The 18,772-nt window shown below is 35.9% G+C and overlaps 6 protein-coding genes across 8 annotated transcripts; 5 read left to right on the top strand and 1 right to left on the bottom strand.

The window, feature by feature from the left end:
* Positions 1 to 603: 603 nt before the first annotated feature.
* LIS (WD-40 repeat family protein / small nuclear ribonucleoprotein Prp4p-like protein) lies at positions 604 to 3,900 on the top strand (the record flags this gene model as incomplete). Of its 2 annotated transcripts, none has more annotated exons than NM_129713.3 (7): positions 604 to 663; positions 765 to 854; positions 1,119 to 1,265; positions 1,527 to 2,253; positions 2,660 to 3,116; positions 3,219 to 3,416; positions 3,520 to 3,900. In NM_129713.3, the coding sequence occupies exons 3-7, from the start codon at positions 1,175 to 1,177 to the stop codon at positions 3,709 to 3,711; spliced, it is 1,665 nt and encodes a 554-aa protein (NP_181681.1). In that variant the 5' UTR covers positions 604 to 663; positions 765 to 854; positions 1,119 to 1,174. The 2 variants fall into 2 exon arrangements, with proteins under 2 accessions (NP_181681.1, NP_001324961.1); NM_001336916.1 differs by having other exon boundaries at positions 746 to 854; positions 3,520 to 3,711.
* GPT (UDP-glcnac-adolichol phosphate glcnac-1-p-transferase) lies at positions 3,819 to 6,458 on the bottom strand. Its single transcript, NM_129712.3, has 11 exons — positions 5,886 to 6,458; positions 5,720 to 5,807; positions 5,540 to 5,631; positions 5,332 to 5,450; positions 5,108 to 5,223; positions 4,891 to 5,018; positions 4,710 to 4,796; positions 4,485 to 4,545; positions 4,350 to 4,390; positions 4,147 to 4,267; positions 3,819 to 4,059 (listed from the first exon to the last, which is right to left on the bottom strand). Exons 1-11 carry the CDS (start codon positions 6,266 to 6,268, stop codon positions 4,000 to 4,002), a joined length of 1,296 nt encoding a protein of 431 aa, NP_565950.1. The 5' UTR covers positions 6,269 to 6,458; the 3' UTR covers positions 3,819 to 3,999.
* Positions 6,459 to 9,304: 2,846 nt separating this feature from the next.
* On the top strand, positions 9,305 to 11,136 carry AT2G41480 (peroxidase superfamily protein). The gene is made up of 4 exons (NM_129711.4): positions 9,305 to 9,561; positions 9,652 to 9,831; positions 9,933 to 10,095; positions 10,623 to 11,136. The coding sequence occupies exons 1-4, from the start codon at positions 9,340 to 9,342 to the stop codon at positions 11,042 to 11,044; spliced, it is 987 nt and encodes a 328-aa protein (NP_181679.4). The 5' UTR covers positions 9,305 to 9,339; the 3' UTR covers positions 11,045 to 11,136.
* A 328-nt stretch (positions 11,137 to 11,464) lies between these two features.
* On the top strand, positions 11,465 to 13,052 carry AT2G41475 (Embryo-specific protein 3, (ATS3)). The gene is made up of 3 exons (NM_001125029.2): positions 11,465 to 11,829; positions 11,904 to 12,011; positions 12,469 to 13,052. The coding sequence occupies exons 1-3, from the start codon at positions 11,701 to 11,703 to the stop codon at positions 12,769 to 12,771; spliced, it is 540 nt and encodes a 179-aa protein (NP_001118501.1). The 5' UTR covers positions 11,465 to 11,700; the 3' UTR covers positions 12,772 to 13,052.
* Positions 13,053 to 13,301: 249 nt separating this feature from the next.
* AT2G41473 (F-box family protein) lies at positions 13,302 to 13,577 on the top strand (the record flags this gene model as incomplete). The annotated part of the gene is made up of 1 exon (NM_001161095.1): positions 13,302 to 13,577. The coding sequence occupies one exon, from the start codon at positions 13,302 to 13,304 to the stop codon at positions 13,575 to 13,577; it is 276 nt and encodes a 91-aa protein (NP_001154567.1).
* Positions 13,578 to 14,280: 703 nt separating this feature from the next.
* On the top strand, positions 14,281 to 18,078 carry AT2G41470 (agamous-like MADS-box protein; the record flags this gene model as incomplete). 2 transcript variants are annotated; one of them, NM_129710.5, is made up of 18 exons in its annotated part: positions 14,281 to 14,312; positions 14,507 to 14,540; positions 14,627 to 14,664; positions 14,751 to 14,847; positions 14,952 to 14,984; positions 15,068 to 15,129; positions 15,454 to 15,490; positions 15,568 to 15,647; positions 15,735 to 15,879; positions 15,968 to 16,131; positions 16,389 to 16,431; positions 16,509 to 16,549; positions 16,629 to 16,725; positions 16,823 to 16,852; positions 17,247 to 17,323; positions 17,687 to 17,732; positions 17,810 to 17,889; positions 17,970 to 18,078. In NM_129710.5, 18 exons carry the CDS (start codon positions 14,281 to 14,283, stop codon positions 18,076 to 18,078), a joined length of 1,245 nt encoding a protein of 414 aa, NP_181678.5. The 2 variants fall into 2 exon arrangements, with proteins under 2 accessions (NP_181678.5, NP_001324449.1); NM_001336915.1 differs by lacking the exons at positions 17,247 to 17,323; positions 17,687 to 17,732; positions 17,810 to 17,889; positions 17,970 to 18,078 and having other exon boundaries at positions 16,823 to 17,073.
* Positions 18,079 to 18,772: the final 694 nt, after the last annotated feature.

Here is an 18,772-nt window from a genome sequence, read left to right as displayed (position 1 = left end):
AGCTATACTAAAAATGAGTTATGTACATATAGTTTCAAGTTTTGGAGAATGAGTAAACACAAAGGATTCAATGGACAATAGAAAACGTGCACTTTGACCAAAACAAAAACATTTACGTGGACACGTACGATGATCTCCTTTATTATAAAAGTTATCGACAAATTCGTAGAGAAGCTCGTTTCTGAGTATACCAAATTGTGTATGTGAATCAGGCCCGACTCTTGGGAGGTGCTGAGTGTGCTAGTGCATCGGGTCCTACTTCTTTATTCAGTTTTTTCTTTATATTTTAGAATCCAAATTTTCAAATAATTGCAAAATAGAATCTGGTTTTTAAATATTTAGAGTTTTAGGTAAAGAAATTTGGAGCATACCACAAGATTCAATAATTTATTGGGCCGTGAATGGATTTGGTTGAATTGTGTTAGAAGATTTTTTTACGTAAACAGAAAATGAACATGACCTGCTTCATATACTCAAACTTTTACGAATTAATAAAAGCCCATTATGAAAAAGGCCCAATATGAACCGGCCCGTTTTCACAAAGTCGTTTTTTTTTTGTCAAAGGTCGGTTTAAAGGACTAAAAAATAAATAAGAAAAACCCTCTCGGCTTTCTCGCATCAAATTTCCGTTTTTGCTACCGTCGTCTCTGGTCAGACTCAGAGGTATGAACCAACTTTCCTCTCTGATTTAGCTTCTCTTTGTTTCTCATAAAGATGGATTTTTAACAATTGGGTTGTTGATTAGGTTATGGGTTTTTTCTCAGGAAACACGGAGCTTGAGCAACTGACAAGACTGTTTCGTGTTTGGGGCTTTCGAAGAGAGTAACGAGATTCGCGGGTTTCGTCAATTCCTGGTAAACTTACGATCCCAGTTTCGATTTTTTTCTACTGAAACCTGTTGATTTTCTTTGCTTCTTTCACTGAGTATGCTCTAGTATCCCCTTATGAGGTGACTAGGAAGCTTGATACTTTGACTGTTAGGTGTTTGTTTAAATTCCCAAGAGAGCACTTGATACTTTGAGTTTTAGAATAAAGCTAACCTCTTTCTTATTTGTTTAATGCATTGTCTTGTGTATACTAGGACACGAGAACTGATTTGGAATTCTTCTTTGTTCCAGGGTTTTCTCTAGATTGCTGTTTCGGTGGTGTTTTCTTTTGAGGATTTAAGGGAAACATGGAACCCAACAAGGATGATAATGTTTCATTAGCAGCAACAGCTCAAATTTCAGCACCTCCAGTTCTACAAGATGCCTCGTCTCTGCCAGGTAATTAATTAGCATTCAAGTAAATTGTTACATCAAAGATTATAGTGCAGTTGAATTCCTTAAATCTGTTTCACTTTTTCCTGGTTGAGTTTGTTTTTGTATTTTTCTCGCAATGCATCTAGATTAGAGCTTAAGGATTTGGTCTGTAGAGTCCAGATACTGTTTCGTTCTTCCAATTATTAAAGAAGTGCATTGGGTTTTCTTTGGTTTCGTGATCCTTTAACTCTAGTAATTTATGTTTCACTTTTACTGTAACTTCAGGTTTCTCTGCCATTCCACCTGTGGTTCCTCCTTCTTTTCCCCCACCAATGGCTCCAATACCTATGATGCCACATCCTCCAGTTGCCCGCCCACCTACTTTTAGGCCACCTGTTTCACAAAATGGTGGAGTGAAAACCAGTGACTCGGATTCGGAATCAGATGATGAACATATTGAGATATCTGAAGAGAGTAAGCAGGTCAGAGAAAGACAGGAAAAGGCATTGCAAGATTTGTTGGTAAAGCGTCGTGCTGCTGCTATGGCAGTTCCAACAAATGACAAAGCTGTTAGGGACCGACTTAGACGACTTGGGGAGCCCATTACTCTATTTGGAGAACAGGAAATGGAGAGACGAGCTAGGCTGACTCAGCTGTTGACTAGGTATGATATCAATGGGCAATTGGATAAACTGGTTAAAGATCACGAAGAAGATGTGACTCCAAAAGAGGAAGTAGATGATGAAGTTCTTGAATACCCCTTTTTTACCGAGGGTCCAAAGGAACTTAGAGAGGCTAGAATAGAAATTGCCAAGTTTTCTGTCAAGAGAGCTGCTGTCAGGATTCAGCGTGCAAAGCGGCGGAGGGATGATCCAGATGAAGATATGGATGCAGAGACTAAGTGGGCTTTAAAGCATGCTAAACACATGGCCCTTGATTGCAGTAATTTTGGAGATGATCGTCCTCTTACCGGCTGCTCCTTCTCACGCGATGGAAAGATACTTGCCACATGGTATGTCTCTCTTCTATCTCCTTCTCACTCTCAACACAAATTCACATATTCTCCACATATTGTTTCTTAGGCTTGAAACTATTTTTCCTCGTCTCTATTTGATTAGAGTTACCTGGACTAGATTGCATTCTACCTGCATATTCATTTTCATTGATATATCAGTAGAGAAGTATCTTAATAATCCTGTTCTTAAACACTGAACTTGCTGATTTTCCTCACTTTTAAACACTGCACCTTTATAAAACCATGAAGTTAGTTAGGCCTATAGTTTATCTTATAGATAGCATACTCCATGTCTATTGCATTTGCCCTTTCTAACTGCATTACGCATTCTCTAGGTTCATGACTTGTGTGATTCACATAGTTCCCTTCTGTTTAGTAATTCATCGATTTTTTTTTTGTCTAGTTCTCTGAGTGGAGTTACTAAATTGTGGGAGATGCCTCAAGTTACAAACACGATTGCTGTCTTGAAGGATCACAAAGAACGTGCAACTGATGTAGTGTTCTCCCCAGTGGATGATTGTCTAGCGACTGCTTCTGCTGATCGAACTGCAAAGCTGTGGAAAACTGATGGAACACTCCTACAAACGTTTGAAGGTCATTTGGATCGTCTGGCACGTGTTGCTTTCCACCCATCAGGGAAATACCTGGGAACTACAAGCTATGACAAGACGTGGAGATTGTGGGATATAAACACAGGAGCAGAACTGCTTTTGCAAGAAGGCCATAGCCGCAGTGTCTACGGAATTGCATTTCAACAAGATGGAGCATTAGCAGCTTCTTGTGGGCTTGATTCACTCGCACGAGTTTGGGATCTCCGCACTGGTAGGAGTATTCTTGTCTTCCAAGGACACATCAAACCGGTAAGATTCTAATTTTGTTCCATTGGTCCTCCTCGTATCCAAGCAAAAGTGATTATTTACTAACCCTTGTTTTAATATCCTCTGTTTTATATGTTTCTTCAGGTTTTCTCCGTGAATTTCTCTCCTAATGGTTATCACTTGGCATCTGGTGGGGAGGATAATCAATGCCGTATTTGGGATCTAAGAATGAGAAAGTCATTGTACATTATACCAGCTCATGCTAACCTTGTGTCTCAAGTGAAGTATGAGCCACAAGAAGGCTACTTTCTGGCCACTGCCTCATACGACATGAAAGTCAATGTAACTACTTCTATAATCCCTTGCCTTAGTATTTTTTTTTTTTTCAGTCTTCTGTTTCATTGGCTTATAGTTTGATTCCAATTTCTTATATTTTGTCTACCAGATATGGTCAGGAAGAGATTTCTCGCTCGTTAAAAGCTTAGCAGGGCATGAGTCAAAAGTCGCCTCTCTAGATATCACAGCAGATAGCTCGTGTATCGCTACTGTATCACATGATCGCACCATCAAGCTATGGACAAGCAGTGGAAATGATGATGAAGACGAAGAGAAAGAAACAATGGACATAGATCTCTAGTTTCATTTTTCATGTTTGTGCAAGAAAAAAAACTTGGGATCTAGGGATTTCGAGATTAGCTTGTTAGAGAAACTCATTAAATTGTATTTGATCTCTTGTCGGGAATTATAGAAACTCAGGATGCTGATACATTGTCTTGAAAATTTTGCCATTTCGTTCAACAAAAAGCAAATGAATGAACTTTGTTTACTTGAGAATACTTCAACACGTTAACAAAAATTGTTGATATATACGATTGTACAAGGTACTAAAGTAATGTTCTGTATTTGTGACTTCTCTGATTGCAGACTATTTATACCAACCAGCAAGAAAGTGTCGAAGTATGAAGCAGAAGGCGCAGGCTAGAGCCTGTAGCAAAAACAAGCAGAGTATGACAACACTAAAGCGACTACTTCATTATATACGAATGGCGATATACATATATCTGAGACCTACCTGGAAAACGAGAAGATGGATGCAAAGAGACTTTTCTGATTTAGGACCAAACAACCTCAAGTAAACATTGACGAGTGTCCCATCTTTTGTGCCGGTCAGTAATCCGGTAGCAGGATCATACCTGGATATTTTCAAAAGACAAGATGAGTGATGCGTCTGTTCTTTAATCAGTCTACAAAGGGTAAGAAAACAAAGGGGGTTACCTTGGGAGACGATGGCGCGGACATTTCACAATCCCAGCAAGCTGAAGAGTTATCATATATAGTATGTTAAATTTTTGAAACATGAGTTGACAAGATTATACGTATGCCATAGAAGAGTGAAAAGGTGATATGAACCTGAGGAAGCGATAATAGAAAGTTCAGAACTTGAGGAAGAAAGAAGATGAGGAGGGTTTCACTGCAGAAGCAAAATTTCAATACAGAAAGATGGCATGGGAATCAGTTGCATGGTCATACAGTAGCTGGATATATGATGCAAATGATCAATCTAAGAGTTGGTAGTTTCCATGTATTAGTGAAGTGCCTGTGCCTCAGAGAAGATAAGTGGGTTTGGAAGTATACCTGAAGTGACCCAGAATACCAACAACTGCCATAGTCATTCCGGCGAAGACTGTGTAAGTGTCTCCAACAAAAACTGAAGAAGGATACCTAACAGCAGAAGATTGCGAGAACTGGTCAGAAATATCATTACTTCCACTCAAAAAAAAAAAGTTTTAAAGAGAAAGCCTGCTAGGGATTTTACCAATTGTAAGCAAGCATTGCCAAGGATGTGGCCATCAGCGGTTGAGTAAGAAATATCGAGAAGGCATGAGCTTGGTGATACTCGGGATCAACAGATGCTCCGATTTGCATAACGTTGTGTATCAGGATCTACAGGTAACTGGGATGCATCATATCTCAACCCAAAAGAAACAAAATGAGAAAAATTCAGAGACATTATGTATGACCATAAGACTTACAGCAGCGGCAATAACAACTGTTTGACCGATTTCAAGGCCATTCAGACCAGCGTGGATGTTAATAGAGTTTGTACAAAAGACAGCAAGTAGCCCCATATATAACTTATATATCCTTCCTGCCACGTTAAAACATCTATTGAGCTAATCATAATCATTTACCTCCTCAAAAGAAAAATACAAGTCAATGTGTACAAATAGGTGGTATCATGTACAAGAACCATTACCTAGATTAAGCACTTCCAAGCCAATATAAGCAACAAGAGGTTTTGGTATAACAATAGTTGTATGACCAGCATAAGCCATCAAAAGTGGAAGGGTAGCAAAAGATGGCAGGACAAGCTTTCTGTTGTTTAAATTGACAACAGTAAACATGTGAATCAAAAACGATAAGCGTGAATTTCATCAAAAAAATATGTAGGAATTAGGACTTACACTCTCCAAGGCACATCAAGGACATCATCTACAAATCCAAGCAAAATCATGAAGCAAATAGATGCTAGTGCTGCATTATACTCCACAAGCCACTGCACAGAATCATCAGCCAGACTCACAAACATTGATAATGAGAATAACCACAGAGATTAATAAAACAAGACGTTAATGCACACTTACATTAGAATCTTCAGTGAAGTTAAAATACTGAAATATTATCGCCACGATCAAAAAGACAATACCAACAACAATACCCAATGACTCTGGCCTGAAAACAAAGAGGATGAAGAAATTTTAATCAAACTAATCTTAATCTTTGGAAAATCAGAGATTGATAAAAACTCACACTTTAATATCTCCTTGAGGCGTGCCTCTTTTGTTGATATCAAAACCAAACATGTTACGTCTCAGAACGTATCTGGCAGTAACAGGAATCATTTTGAGAGTGACGAAAAACCCAACCAAGCTAAGCCCCGCGTTAATTAGAATCGATCGCTTGAGCTCATTATCAACCTTGTAGTGAAAACAGAGAAGGTATAGATAGAGCGAACAGAGAAGAGTAGAGATCACGAAGATCACTCCTAATTTCGGCGGCGCGAGACGAAATTCCTCACCGGAAGCAGAAACCGTCTTTCGGGTCATCTTCTGCTCCGATGGCGCTGAGTTGGGTTCCGACGGGTCCGGTTTGTTGGGAATTGAGATCGATGAAGCTCTCTTACGAGCTGCCATGGCGGATTTGTTGGCTCGTTTCGTTTCCCCGCGCTCTGGATTTTGACTCCAAACTCCGTTCGCCTGAGAAAGGATTCTTCAGAGCAATTCCCGTTCTGCGTCATATAGACCAATAAGGATTTGCCACGTCGCTTCAAATACGACACCGTGTCATCGAAATAGAACTTTATGGATTAATCATAACTTTAATTATTCGTATTAAGTACAAGAATATATCTTGGATTATACTTATAGAACTCTCTTTTTTTAAGAAAAAAATGCATAAATTTTGCTAAGAATTTTGTTGTAGCAACACATCAGCATGACATAAAGCAACTATTAAAAATTAAAACTAAAACTTATATTTAAAAGATTATGTAATAATATAGTTATTAATTAATAGTCATAATTTTTAACAAAGTTTCTTTTAATATAAAAATTGACATAGAAAATTATTTATTTTGAAGATTTTTTTATTGATAAGATGAAGAAGATGATCCATGCGACATTTGCTCACTAGTTACGCTTCCATCATTGGGAGCTTTGAGATGATCATTTTGAAGAAGAACATTCAGATGAAATCTCTGAAGAAGACGTAGTGCTCACAGAAGAAACTTGCACACTACTTTCTTTATCCGTAGAAGTTTGAGAGCTACTAGAATTATCACTATTTTCATCTTTTGTTACACAACTACACCAGTTTCCCATTAATGTCCCTACAAACATAATAAAAAATGTTAAAGTTGCTAAATTATATCTTAGTTTTTTTTGTAAGTGTTTTCAAATTAACTGAATAGTACTTATTGGTCTGTAGGATCAGTTTCGAAAATGCAACAACCCATTGTAATTTAAAATAAGTTTTTGTAAATGTACCTTAGCTTGAATCTCCTCAGAGTTTGTTATGATCTCTAGCTACACAATTCATCTTTTTATAGTGAGAGAAAAATATCTCAAAATTCAATACAAAATCTTTTACTATTAATTACTTTTTTTTTTTACAAGATCGAATCGACCTATTATTAGAACTTGGATGCATATGGATCATGATTTATGTCACAAAAGTTTTGTGATATTTAATCATAATCTAAACATTTTCTATGTCTTCTACTATATTTTGACACTTGTGTGTAAGACATAAATGGTAAGAGGAAATATTATTGATAGTGTTTTTTTTTTTTTGGATTTGGGTCAAAAATATTGTGGGGGGAAGCCACGTGTACAAATAAAAGTAAAATTTAGTTAAGACAATAAATATGAGAGTTAATGTATGTATCTTAGAAACAAAAAAAAAATATTAAGTATGAAATATAAGGAAAGATATAGCAAAAAAAGTAAGAATAAATCAACATCTTATTATATAAAATATGGTTTTCAAAGTTATTAACTCATAAGATTATGCCACGTGTCAAGTCTATCGATCAGATGTTGCCATGTGTAAGAAAATAATTAACCATTTTCTTCTTAAAGAAATAGAAATACTAAAAAATAAATTAATTAACTTTTTTCTTCTTAAAGAAATAGAAAACTAAAAAATAAATCATTATTAACATATACTAATTCATATTTCTATATCTAAAAAATATTACATTTTATTTTTCTTAACCAAAAGAAAAATTAACAAAAAAAAATCTTATTATATAAAGTATGGTTTTCAAAGTTACTAACTCATAAGATTATGCCACGTGTCAAGTCTATCGATCAGATGTTGCCATGTGTAAGAAAATAATTAACTTTTTTTTTCTTAAAGAAATAGAAAACTAAAAAAAGAAATCATTATTAACATATACTAATTCATATTTCTATATCTAAAAAATATTACATTTTATTTTTCTTAACCAAAAGGAAAATTAACAAAAAAAATATATATATATGTTATTGGTCAAATTTTTAATATATATGGTATTAACAAATGTTTTATTATTATGAATTATGTTTTGTTAATTGTTAATAATTTTTAATATTAACTAAGATATAGATTTGATCTTATATATATATATTATTTTGACATGAAATCATTATCAAGTAAGATGAAGTGTGTAAAATTAAAATCGAGTTTTTTATGAAATAGATAGTTAAATTGTATTACAAAATTGAATGTATAAGATAAAATTTTATTTTTTCTTCTAAATACTAAATTACAATAAAGAAAAAGTGTGTAGGTTACTATTTAGACTTCAAATATCATCAATAAGATTGAATGGGTATAACAAAATAAAATGCATAAGACTACTATTTTACTATTCAAAATTATATATCAAGAACAATGTATCGATTATTATTTTACTATTCAAAATTTAAATATTATCGATAAAAATTACATTTACATCTTATACCCGCTTATTTAGGCGGGCTTTATCTAGTAAGAAATAAAATATAGATAACCAAGATATATTGTAACAACGTTACATGTCACGCATCCATACAGACAGAGACACTATACGTTACGAATTTCAAATGTAACAACGAGTATTTCATTTTTCTTCTATATTCGATCTCAATTATTAGATTCTTTTTTGTAGTAAATATAAAAACAATGATTTCGATTGAGACAAAACTACAAGTGAGGCTGATGTGAACGGGGAAAAATAGTGACGGCTTATATCTGAATTACGTTGTGAACACGTTTGTTTATTTCATGGATTGCTAAACTTTGAGGATATAGCAAAGAAGCTTTAAGTAAAGCAAACGAATCATTAATATTTTGGGAGGATGTATATATATATTTGAAGTTGTTGTTGTTGTTGTTTAAAACTGTTTTTTTTTTCTTGTAATTAAGGTTGAAACAGATTTTGAAAGGACGTTAGCACGAAACTCGTAAATAACGCATGTTTATTTTCCAAATAAATTTATAATAAAACTATTATACATCAAAACCCATTAATTCATCATAGTGGCAACCAAGTGTATATAGCAATATAAATCAATTTTTTAAAAACAACTTCTGTAAACAAAAGGAAAGTGAAGGCACTATGTGTCCCCACACGGTTCCATTGAGACAAAGGCATATGTATGTGTGTGAGTATAAATATAAGTTGGTTCTTGAACATCATTGCATGTTGATTAATCACACAGCACAAATAAGAGTTAGAAAAATGGGAGTGTACTTAGGTAAGTATTGTTATATAATGATAATAATGTTAGTGTTGGTGTTGGGAAAAGAAGTGAGAAGCCAGTTGTTAAAAAATGGTTATTATTCAACTTCATGTCCAAAAGCTGAGTCGATAGTTAGATCCACTGTTGAATCTCACTTTGATTCTGATCCCACAATTTCCCCTGGCTTGCTTAGGCTTCATTTCCATGACTGTTTTGTTCAGGTTTCAATTTTAATTTTTCTTTTGCTAATCTCAATCTCCTTTCTATCAATTATGCAAGTTAATTAATTGTTGAATATGACCTATTATTAGGGTTGTGATGGTTCGGTTTTAATCAAAGGGAAATCTGCGGAGCAAGCTGCTCTACCAAATCTTGGTCTAAGAGGTTTAGAAGTGATCGATGATGCTAAAGCCCGGCTTGAGGCGGTGTGTCCAGGAGTTGTGTCATGTGCAGATATACTTGCACTTGCTGCTCGTGACTCTGTTGACTTGGTACGCAAGATTACTAAACCTAGTTAGGGTACTTAATTCCTTTGCTAGTGTTAAAATTACTGATATCAGCTGAGCTATGTATATGTATGTATGAAAACAAGAGTGATGGGCCAAGCTGGCGAGTACCAACGGGTCGTAAAGACGGGAGAATCTCGTTGGCAACTGAAGCATCGAATCTACCTTCTCCACTTGACTCTGTTGCTGTTCAAAAGCAAAAGTTTCAAGATAAAGGATTGGATACTCATGATCTAGTTACTCTACTAGGTATATCTATCTATCTCTTTTATAATAGGAAATTGGAGAACTTTTAAGGAAGATTATTTTCTACTTTATTGTTGAGTTTGTTTATTTTTTATATTATAATAAAAAGTTATACATATGCTCAAAAGAAACATAAAGAGTTTCCTCAACAATTGAAAGTAAAATATGCTAGCTGCTGCACACATCACATACCAACATGAAAAAGTGCAAGTGATTAAAAGTTGGAGTGAACCCTGTTTCATTTTGTTGATACTTTTTTGAAACTTTTGAAAAAACTAGTTATAAAAGTAATAGCCGTAGCTAGCTTTTGTCGCCGTCGTACTCAAATAGATCAAGAATACTAAGAAGTTGAGACATGAATTTAACAAACATTTGACACAACTCTTGTTTTGTAAGGGAAAATATAAGACACCCTTGCGATTAGACCATCTTAAAGAGTAACTAAATTGTACTTGTTGTTTCTGATGAACATACCAGGATTTTGTTTCTTTGAACAACAATCAATTACCTTACCTAAATTTTATGATCAGGTGCACATACAATTGGACAAACCGACTGTCTCTTCTTCCGTTACCGTTTATACAACTTCACGGTGACCGGAAACTCCGATCCAACCATAAGCCCATCGTTTCTTACACAGCTCAAGACTCTTTGTCCTCCCAATGGAGACGGTTCGAAACGTGTTGCTCTTGACATTGGTAGCCCCTCAAAATTCGATGAAAGTTTCTTCAAGAACTTACGCGACGGAAACGCTATTCTAGAGTCGGACCAACGGCTTTGGTCGGACGCCGAGACAAATGCCGTGGTGAAGAAGTATGCGAGTCGTCTTAGAGGTTTGTTAGGGTTTAGGTTTGATTATGAGTTTGGTAAAGCTATGATTAAGATGAGTTCCATTGATGTAAAGACTGACGTTGATGGCGAGGTTAGGAAAGTTTGTTCCAAGGTGAACTAGTTTGAATAAAGACATATAGTATATGTATTCGGTTTCTCTATGTTTCAGATTTCTAATCACTGAATGCATGTTACGTAATTGTCGTCTTTCAATATTTATTTTTCAGTTTTTTATTTCTCTAGAAAAAATAGTGAGTTTGTTTTGGATGGTAAAACAGTATATGCTAATCTTTATATACACATTTTTTTTCCTTCAGAATAATTTACAAAGGTTAGTATTCATAGTCAACAAATGGACAATCAAATTAGTTCCTTTTTTTTTCTTATCAACAAAATAACATAGTCAAAAACAAATTAATAATGAATTTTCTGTTAAATTACCATTTTTACTAATTAATAATGAATAAAAAATTAATAATAGTTTCCATTTTTACCAATAATACTCTTTTTATTAAATTACCTTTCTATCAATGATTGTTTTCCATTTTATAGTGATTTAGCAAAACTATGCATATATAGGACAAAAAAATCGTGGTTGGCAAAAGAAAACCAATTAGATTCTGACAAACTAACAAAGAATATCAACTTCTCTCATTTATTAAAATACGCGTGATCCTCGTGTCGGTCTCTTAGAGTAATTGTTTGGTTTGATCCAAATCTCCAAAAACCACTAAGATCTGACCATTTTGTTCATCGACTTTTTCAACTCAAAACAAAATGCTCAGATTAGCGATTCCTTTGTTTCTTTTTGCATTATGCTCTTTCACATTATTTTCTTCTGCAAGATCCTTCATCACCACAAAACCTCTTCCGATTGATTCATTTATTCCTAAACCAAAGCTAGAGGTAAATACCATATTCTCGATTCATTGCATTTATTTTCAATTCAGATTGATTGATTTTATTTATTTTCAATTCAGAATGCGGCTGCGTGTTCTTACACGGTGATCATTAAGACAAGCTGTTCCTCTGTGTCTTACACTAGAGATAAGATCAGTATATCGTTTGGTGATGTCTACGGCAACGAGGTTAGTTTTTTCCTTCTTTAAAGTCAATTCTTGGTTTTGATCTACAAAATATCCATAATTCGGATAGCTTCCTTCACTGCTAAATAAATCCGTAATCAATCGAATATGATTTTCCACAAATTTTCTGGAATCTTAGTTTACAACAACCCGGTTCAGATTATCCAAGTAGATTTTTGGTTTGCCAAGAAACTTGAATAGCTTCTGGATCTTGAGATCCAAGAAACTCGGGCTTAGGTTTGAGTGTTTGACCAAGCCAAGAAACTTGGATTTGTTTATTATTTTGAACAATTTTAAGTTCATCCCATAAAACAAAGTATAGTAGTAGCTTGCGTTTTAGCAGTAACGATGCTGCATATTCAAGAGGTTATAAAATGTTAAATTATCTTGTTTATTTGTCTAAATTAGGGAAAAGGAATGAATATTTTTGGCTTAAAAAAAATTGTTTTGTTTTGTTCAGGTGTATGTGAAGAGACTAGACGATCCATCGTCGAGGACGTTCGAAAAGTGTTCATCAGACACATACAAGATATCGGGACCGTGTATGCGCGACGTTTGTTATCTCTACCTCCTCAGGCAAGGATCCGACGGCTGGAAACCAGAGAATGTTAAGATCTACGGCTCATCCATCAGATCAGTCACTTTCTACTACAACCTTTTCTTGCCTAACTCTGTTTGGTACGGCTTTAATGTCTGCAATGGCATTGGCAATACCAAGTCTTCTCAACCCATTAGTACTACCTCTTCCGTTGCAGCTATGTAAGATTGATATAATAATTAAAAACAAGGACTTGTGATTATCGGTGAATTGCTATTTGTATGGCATAACTTGGAGAAGAAGTACAAGTGTGTTGATCATGAGTGTATTTTTGAGAGAAAAAAAAAACTTGTATGTTGATTTGATCTATTGCAAGTGGCTACTTGCGAAGTGGCCTAGCCTTTTTCTTTTTCTTCGTTTTGATAGAAAATAATAGCATGCAAAATCAAGTAGTATTGCAATTTACTCCAAATTGATCAAGAAAGACGAATAAGTTAGGGTCTTGGTGGCTTTGATACCATATAAATTGGGGAAAGTAATGATTTGTGACTAAAATACGTCCCTTGTTATACAAGTTAAACCCTAAACCCTATACAACCGTTTATTCTCATCCTTATCATAAGTTTATACATAGATCTCAACCAAACGAACTCTCAATTGGTGCATGTTAGGAGGATCTCTACTTTTGAAGGTTTTCGTTTCAGTTTTGTCTATATATCTCTATTGTAGTTTGTTTTATTGTTTAGATCCCAAGGATGGCAGAACTTGCTTTTGACTTGGTCATTGAGATACTTGCAAAGGTTCCGGTTAAATACTTGCTACGGTTTAGATGTGTCTGCAAAAGCTGGCGTTCGTTGTTCCAAGATGAGAGATTCATCAGAATGCACACAACTCATGCCCCGAGCATGTTTCTACTGTCCGCTTGTTGGCCACGGTATACACCACCGCGCACTTGTACTTACCAAGGTCGCAGGCTAAAGATGATATTCCAAGATCCTGAATTGAAAGAGCCACGGAACAACAAGTGCTAAGTATACGAAGATTATGTGGAAAACGTTACATATACAATATAACTCAATTTCTTAGCTTGTTTGCCACACCGACAAGGAATCAGTCTTTGGGTTAGATGAGCCCCGGAGATGTTCATTGGATAATGACAAGGATGCTGACACTTCCTTGCAATGTAGACTTCTTCTCGTTTCAAGAAATCTAAGAAGATTCCATAATTCTTATCAGCGGAAGAGCATGCCGGAGACCAGGTCGGTCTGCCAGAGTCGAGTGACTTCCGATTGACCTTATCTGACATGGTTGCTGCTTTCTCTGATTTATTCAAACCACCATTCCAAGCTTTTTTGGCTAAAGTCTTGAGTAGATTTTAGCTAGAGAGTCACAACATTATAGAAATTTTATAATCAAAGAATTTATTTTGGTTAAAGTTTATAATAAAAGAATCTATTTTGTTAATTAGGTAAGGAAAGACTATTTTTTGTTTCATAATCAAAGAAACCATGGGCCCGTCAAGGTCGAAACCGGGTTTAGAGGGTTCTAAAGAGGCCTTAAAACGCAGCCCAAATAAGCGCTTTTCTAAATAAACTCTTCTTATAAACGCAGCCCCAAATAAACACGTTTTTATTATAAGCTCTTTCAATATACACAAGCGGTGGGACAAAAAAAAACATATATATAGCCATATAGGGTTCATTGAAGAATTGGCGAACAGATTTGAGGAAGAAGATGTGCAACTACTGCGAGTTCTCCAGCAACAGGTAGGGTTTAGCTGTTGAATTAGTCTCTGGTAATTGGAATATGGAAACCATCCCCAATCTGTATCTTTAGATTGTTGCTTTAGCTAGCTAGTTACTGGGGCTCCAACATGATTATGATTAGAAAAAGGTTGATCAATCTCATTTAGCCAAATAGTATCTCTTTGAGCTAATAAAAGCCTTGACTTTTTTTCCAGATATGGATGTGGCTCCTCTGAACAAGACAATGTGGTATATGCAATTATTTCCTTGTGTCCTCTACTGAATTTCCAAATCATATATATATATATATACACATATATGTCTTCTTCTTGCAGCTGCGGGAAAAGGTGGAGAGATTACGGTTTTTGATCAAGTATGTACATCTACTACTACTTTTTTTGTTCTACTGCTTCACTTTGGTTTATATGACTTTGACTTGTCTTTCTTTCTTACTCTCAGGAGAATGACTGGAAAAGACGACGATGCTCATTTCACCGAGCTGCAAGCACTTGAAAGTCGTCTTAAGGATGTTAGTCGCACTGTGTTGGACCAAAAGGTGAGGAAACTTCCATTTAGGGGGGTGGGAAGGATGACCTCCGACTCCCTTCTCCTATTATTGAAAATGCTCTCATTCTCAAACATCTTGTTTCACTATTGCAGGAGAAGATGATAAAGCTAGAAGAAGACGAAAGGGTAAAGTTTTTTAATTCATAAAAAACGTTGCTAGTTTCTCATTCAATTTCCCTTTCCTTATATATATCTTTACAATTTTGCAGAAGAAGGAAGCTCAGAATGAGAGTGATGGTACGAGGAGAGGGGTTTTGGTCCCATGCAACAGGTATTCTCATAGCTACAATAATGAACTCACTTGTCACCTTTGGTTAGAACAATTTGTACCTCTATGCAAATTAGTTTCTTTTGTTCTTGTGTGAACCATATATGAATGTGAAACCTGTTTTTTTTTTTTTGTCGTCTTCTTTGCTTATTACTTCTATTTGACTCGACACTAGGACTTGAATCCTTTATCCTGAGAGATACCACTTGGTTTTCGATGTTGTTGTAGCTGTCTTGGTGCAGAATAGCAAGCTATGATATCTCGCTTTTTGTTTATTGTGTAAGTCTAAAACCTGACTTGCTCTCCATGTATTATGAATATATTCAGCTCTGAACAAAGACAACGAGATGATGGAGCGCTGCTGGTCTGTGTACACTCTCTTCTTGTCCTGTCTCTTTTTTAGCCTCAGCTTGTGTATGTAAAATGCTCCTGTTCTTGCAGCTGTTAAAGAAGGCGAGATTCGAGAGAAGATACTCTGAATCATTGCAGAGCGAGTTTGAGAGATTGTGGCTTGTTAACGAGTAATACAACTCATCAGCATTTCCCTCTTCTTGCTCTGCAAGAGTCTCAGCTTTTCAATTTGGTTTTTTTTTTTCCCATCCTCACAGGAGAATGAACGGTAGAGAGCTCGAGGGTATGTCATCTCGTGACCTGCTCTCACTTGACAATCAGATATTAAATGCTTTGTTGGGTTTGCTTGTCCAAATGAATAGACCAAGGGAGGAACAAGTTGCTGCAAGGCAGCGCGAGAAGGTATAGATTTATCAATGTATACATGTTCCAAGTAGCAAATCGAAACCACTTCTTTTATTCTCTAATCGTGTCGTACTTTGTTTACCAGAACAATAAGGAATCAACCTCAAGGTTAGCTGAACAAGAGAGGTATTCATCGGACAATGATAAAGATGATGACACTTCCTCGCCATTTCTGAAGAGGAGGCGCAGAGATTTGACCAAGGATGCGAGATTGCTCTGCGATTTCTGCGGATTATCCAGCAGCCGCAGGTATATTTCTAGAGTTTTGTTGTTGAATTATAGCTCCTAGGTAATTGGTATGGAATCCGTTGCAAAATCTGATTCTGCAGTTTTTTTTTCTTGGTAAGCTATTACTGGGCTTTGTAGAAGCAGAGATAATCTATCTATAGAGATCATCTAGCTCTAGCTTCTAAGTTTTGATCTGTTAGTTCATGATTCTCCTCTGCAACGTAATTACTCATCAAACCAACCCTGACTTCTTCTGGTGGTTTGCAATCTCTTTCCAGATACGACGAACTAAGGCCACACAAACAAGAACATGAAGCACTGGTATGTACACGAATACCGTTTTCAACTTTTTATCTCTCTGTTTTGCCTCACATATTGTTCTTACACCAATTGCCTAGTCTATGGAGAGCGAAGTCAAGAGATTACGGCTTTTGACCAGGTATGTAACCGTTTCTTGTTCTCAAGTTTCTCTGTTTGTTTCTTTCCACTTGCTGAGCTTTCCTTTATATTCCCCGGAGAATGACTGGTAAGGATCTCGACGGTTTGAGTTTCGAGGAGCTGCAAGTACTTAGAAACCGTCTAGATGATGTCTTGCCCATTGTGGAGAAGCATATGGTTAGTACACAAATTTAGACAGACAGATGAGAATTCTTCTTTCTCATATTAGTGAAAAATCTTGTAATTCTCAAACATCATGTTTAATTTATGACAGGACAAAATGAAGCTGGAAGAGGCTGCAAAGGTAAAGACTTAAAACAACAGTACATTACGTCAGTGTCGCCCAACAAGATTTGTTTGTGAATTAATGAGGAAGAAGGCATGCTGATTTTGTATGACTCTCTGCCACCGGGAATCAACAAGTTCCGAGCTTCCGTTCTAATTTCCGGTGACATTTTCCGATCTCCTTTTTGTATCTGTTTCCAAGTTTGTATGGCCCAAGGCCCAGCCCATTGGGATTTTAATTTATAATACTAAAAAAAAAAAAAAAAAAAAAAAAGGCATGCTGATATTGCATGTTTGATCTTGCAGTTATTTCCATGTTTGAAGCTTTCGTACATTTTCCCAATTATTTTTCTTATCTTCTCCGGGATTTAGATATTTGACATAAATAGTGAGCCCCAACTTTTCTTTTGCAGAAGAATGAAGCAGGGGTTGATAATGAAGGTACGAGGAGGAGAAGGGTTTTGGTTCCTTGCAGATTCTCTAACCGCGGGTAATAAATAGAAAACTTTTTAGTTATAACAATTTGTATCTATCTATCTATCTATGTCCAATGGGTTCGGTTTGTCTTGGGTTTCATTTGTTGAATCAGTACCTGGCTAATAAAAAAAATATGAAATCAGTTATTTTATCGCAGAATCCGATCCTCTCTCGTTTCTTTGTTATGTTGATTTAATTATCTAGCTATTATTGGAATCCTTGATGTCTTAGAATATGAGAGAGATCATCACTTACTTAGGTTCTAAGGTTGTGAATAAAAACACATTATGTTGTCTTGCTTTTTTTTTAATTACTGAACCTATTGTGCAAAAGTAAAGTCTGACTTGCTCTGGGTATATTATGGGATATATAACAGCTCCGGAGAGGGACAACAGAAACAGGAGGATGGAGCACCACCAGTGGTACCTATATATCTATATATATAGATGTATATTCACTTTGTCTCTTATCTTGCCTCTCATTGCTTATGTTGTTGCAGTCGCGAAGGCAGAGAGAATTCGAGAAACGAAAAGCTGAACCTATGCACAGAGAATTGGAGAGATTATGGCTGTTGAAGGAGTAATGACATTTCACACTTGTTGCTCTGCAAAATAGTGTCTGTCACTTTGGTTCTTATGTGTTTCTTTGAATCCTTACAGGAGAATGAATGGCAGAGAGCTGACAAGTATGAGTTACATGGAGCTGAATATACTTTGGGATCAGATACACCACGGATTTCATGGTTTGCATGAGCATCTAAATGTCTAATATGACCAATAGTGGAACATTTTGCGATGCTATGCTAGACTCATGTAGCTGCTTCTTATTTCCCCTCCCTAATATTATTGACTTGGACATAATTTTATCTTGTATCGTCTCCTCCCTTATTATACTTTCGGACTATATTATTGACTTTTAAGTATCACAGAAATCAGTCCTGACTTTCCTCATGTCGAGTCTCTTAGTTGATTTTAATGTCTTGAAGTAAATTTAATAATCTTTTATTATAGTTATGGCATGTTACAGATTTCTGTCATATCATATTTTTTCTTGATACTTGCACTCTCCTACCTCTTCTTTCAACATCACCTTCATCCTCAAAATCTTATTATTACTGTTCTTTTAAAACATTCTTTCCAACACTTGGCATCATAGTTGCTAATAGCGCAAACGACGTCGTTCACAACTTAGGCTCTGAATGGTGACTGCGTTTTGCGGTGCGGGAGAAGTGCGGTATGGTTCAAATAGTTACGAAAATACATAGATACATATGTATATGTAGAGATTTTGATACTGTTACAGCACTGTTGCGGTGCGGTTTTGAGTGCGGTTTTGGTCACCATTCACAACCTTAGTTAAAACGATGCAATACCACTAATATACCAAACGACGACGTATCGACATTTCCATTAATCTCGGATTCGCTCGCGGGACAGAGCAGTGACGATGGAGGAGCGAGCCA

This window comes from Arabidopsis thaliana, chromosome 2, assembly GCF_000001735.4.
Source record: "Arabidopsis thaliana chromosome 2, partial sequence".
Taxonomy (NCBI): Eukaryota; Viridiplantae; Streptophyta; class Magnoliopsida; order Brassicales; family Brassicaceae; genus Arabidopsis; species Arabidopsis thaliana.
This window is presented reverse-complemented; position numbering and strand designations above follow the sequence as displayed.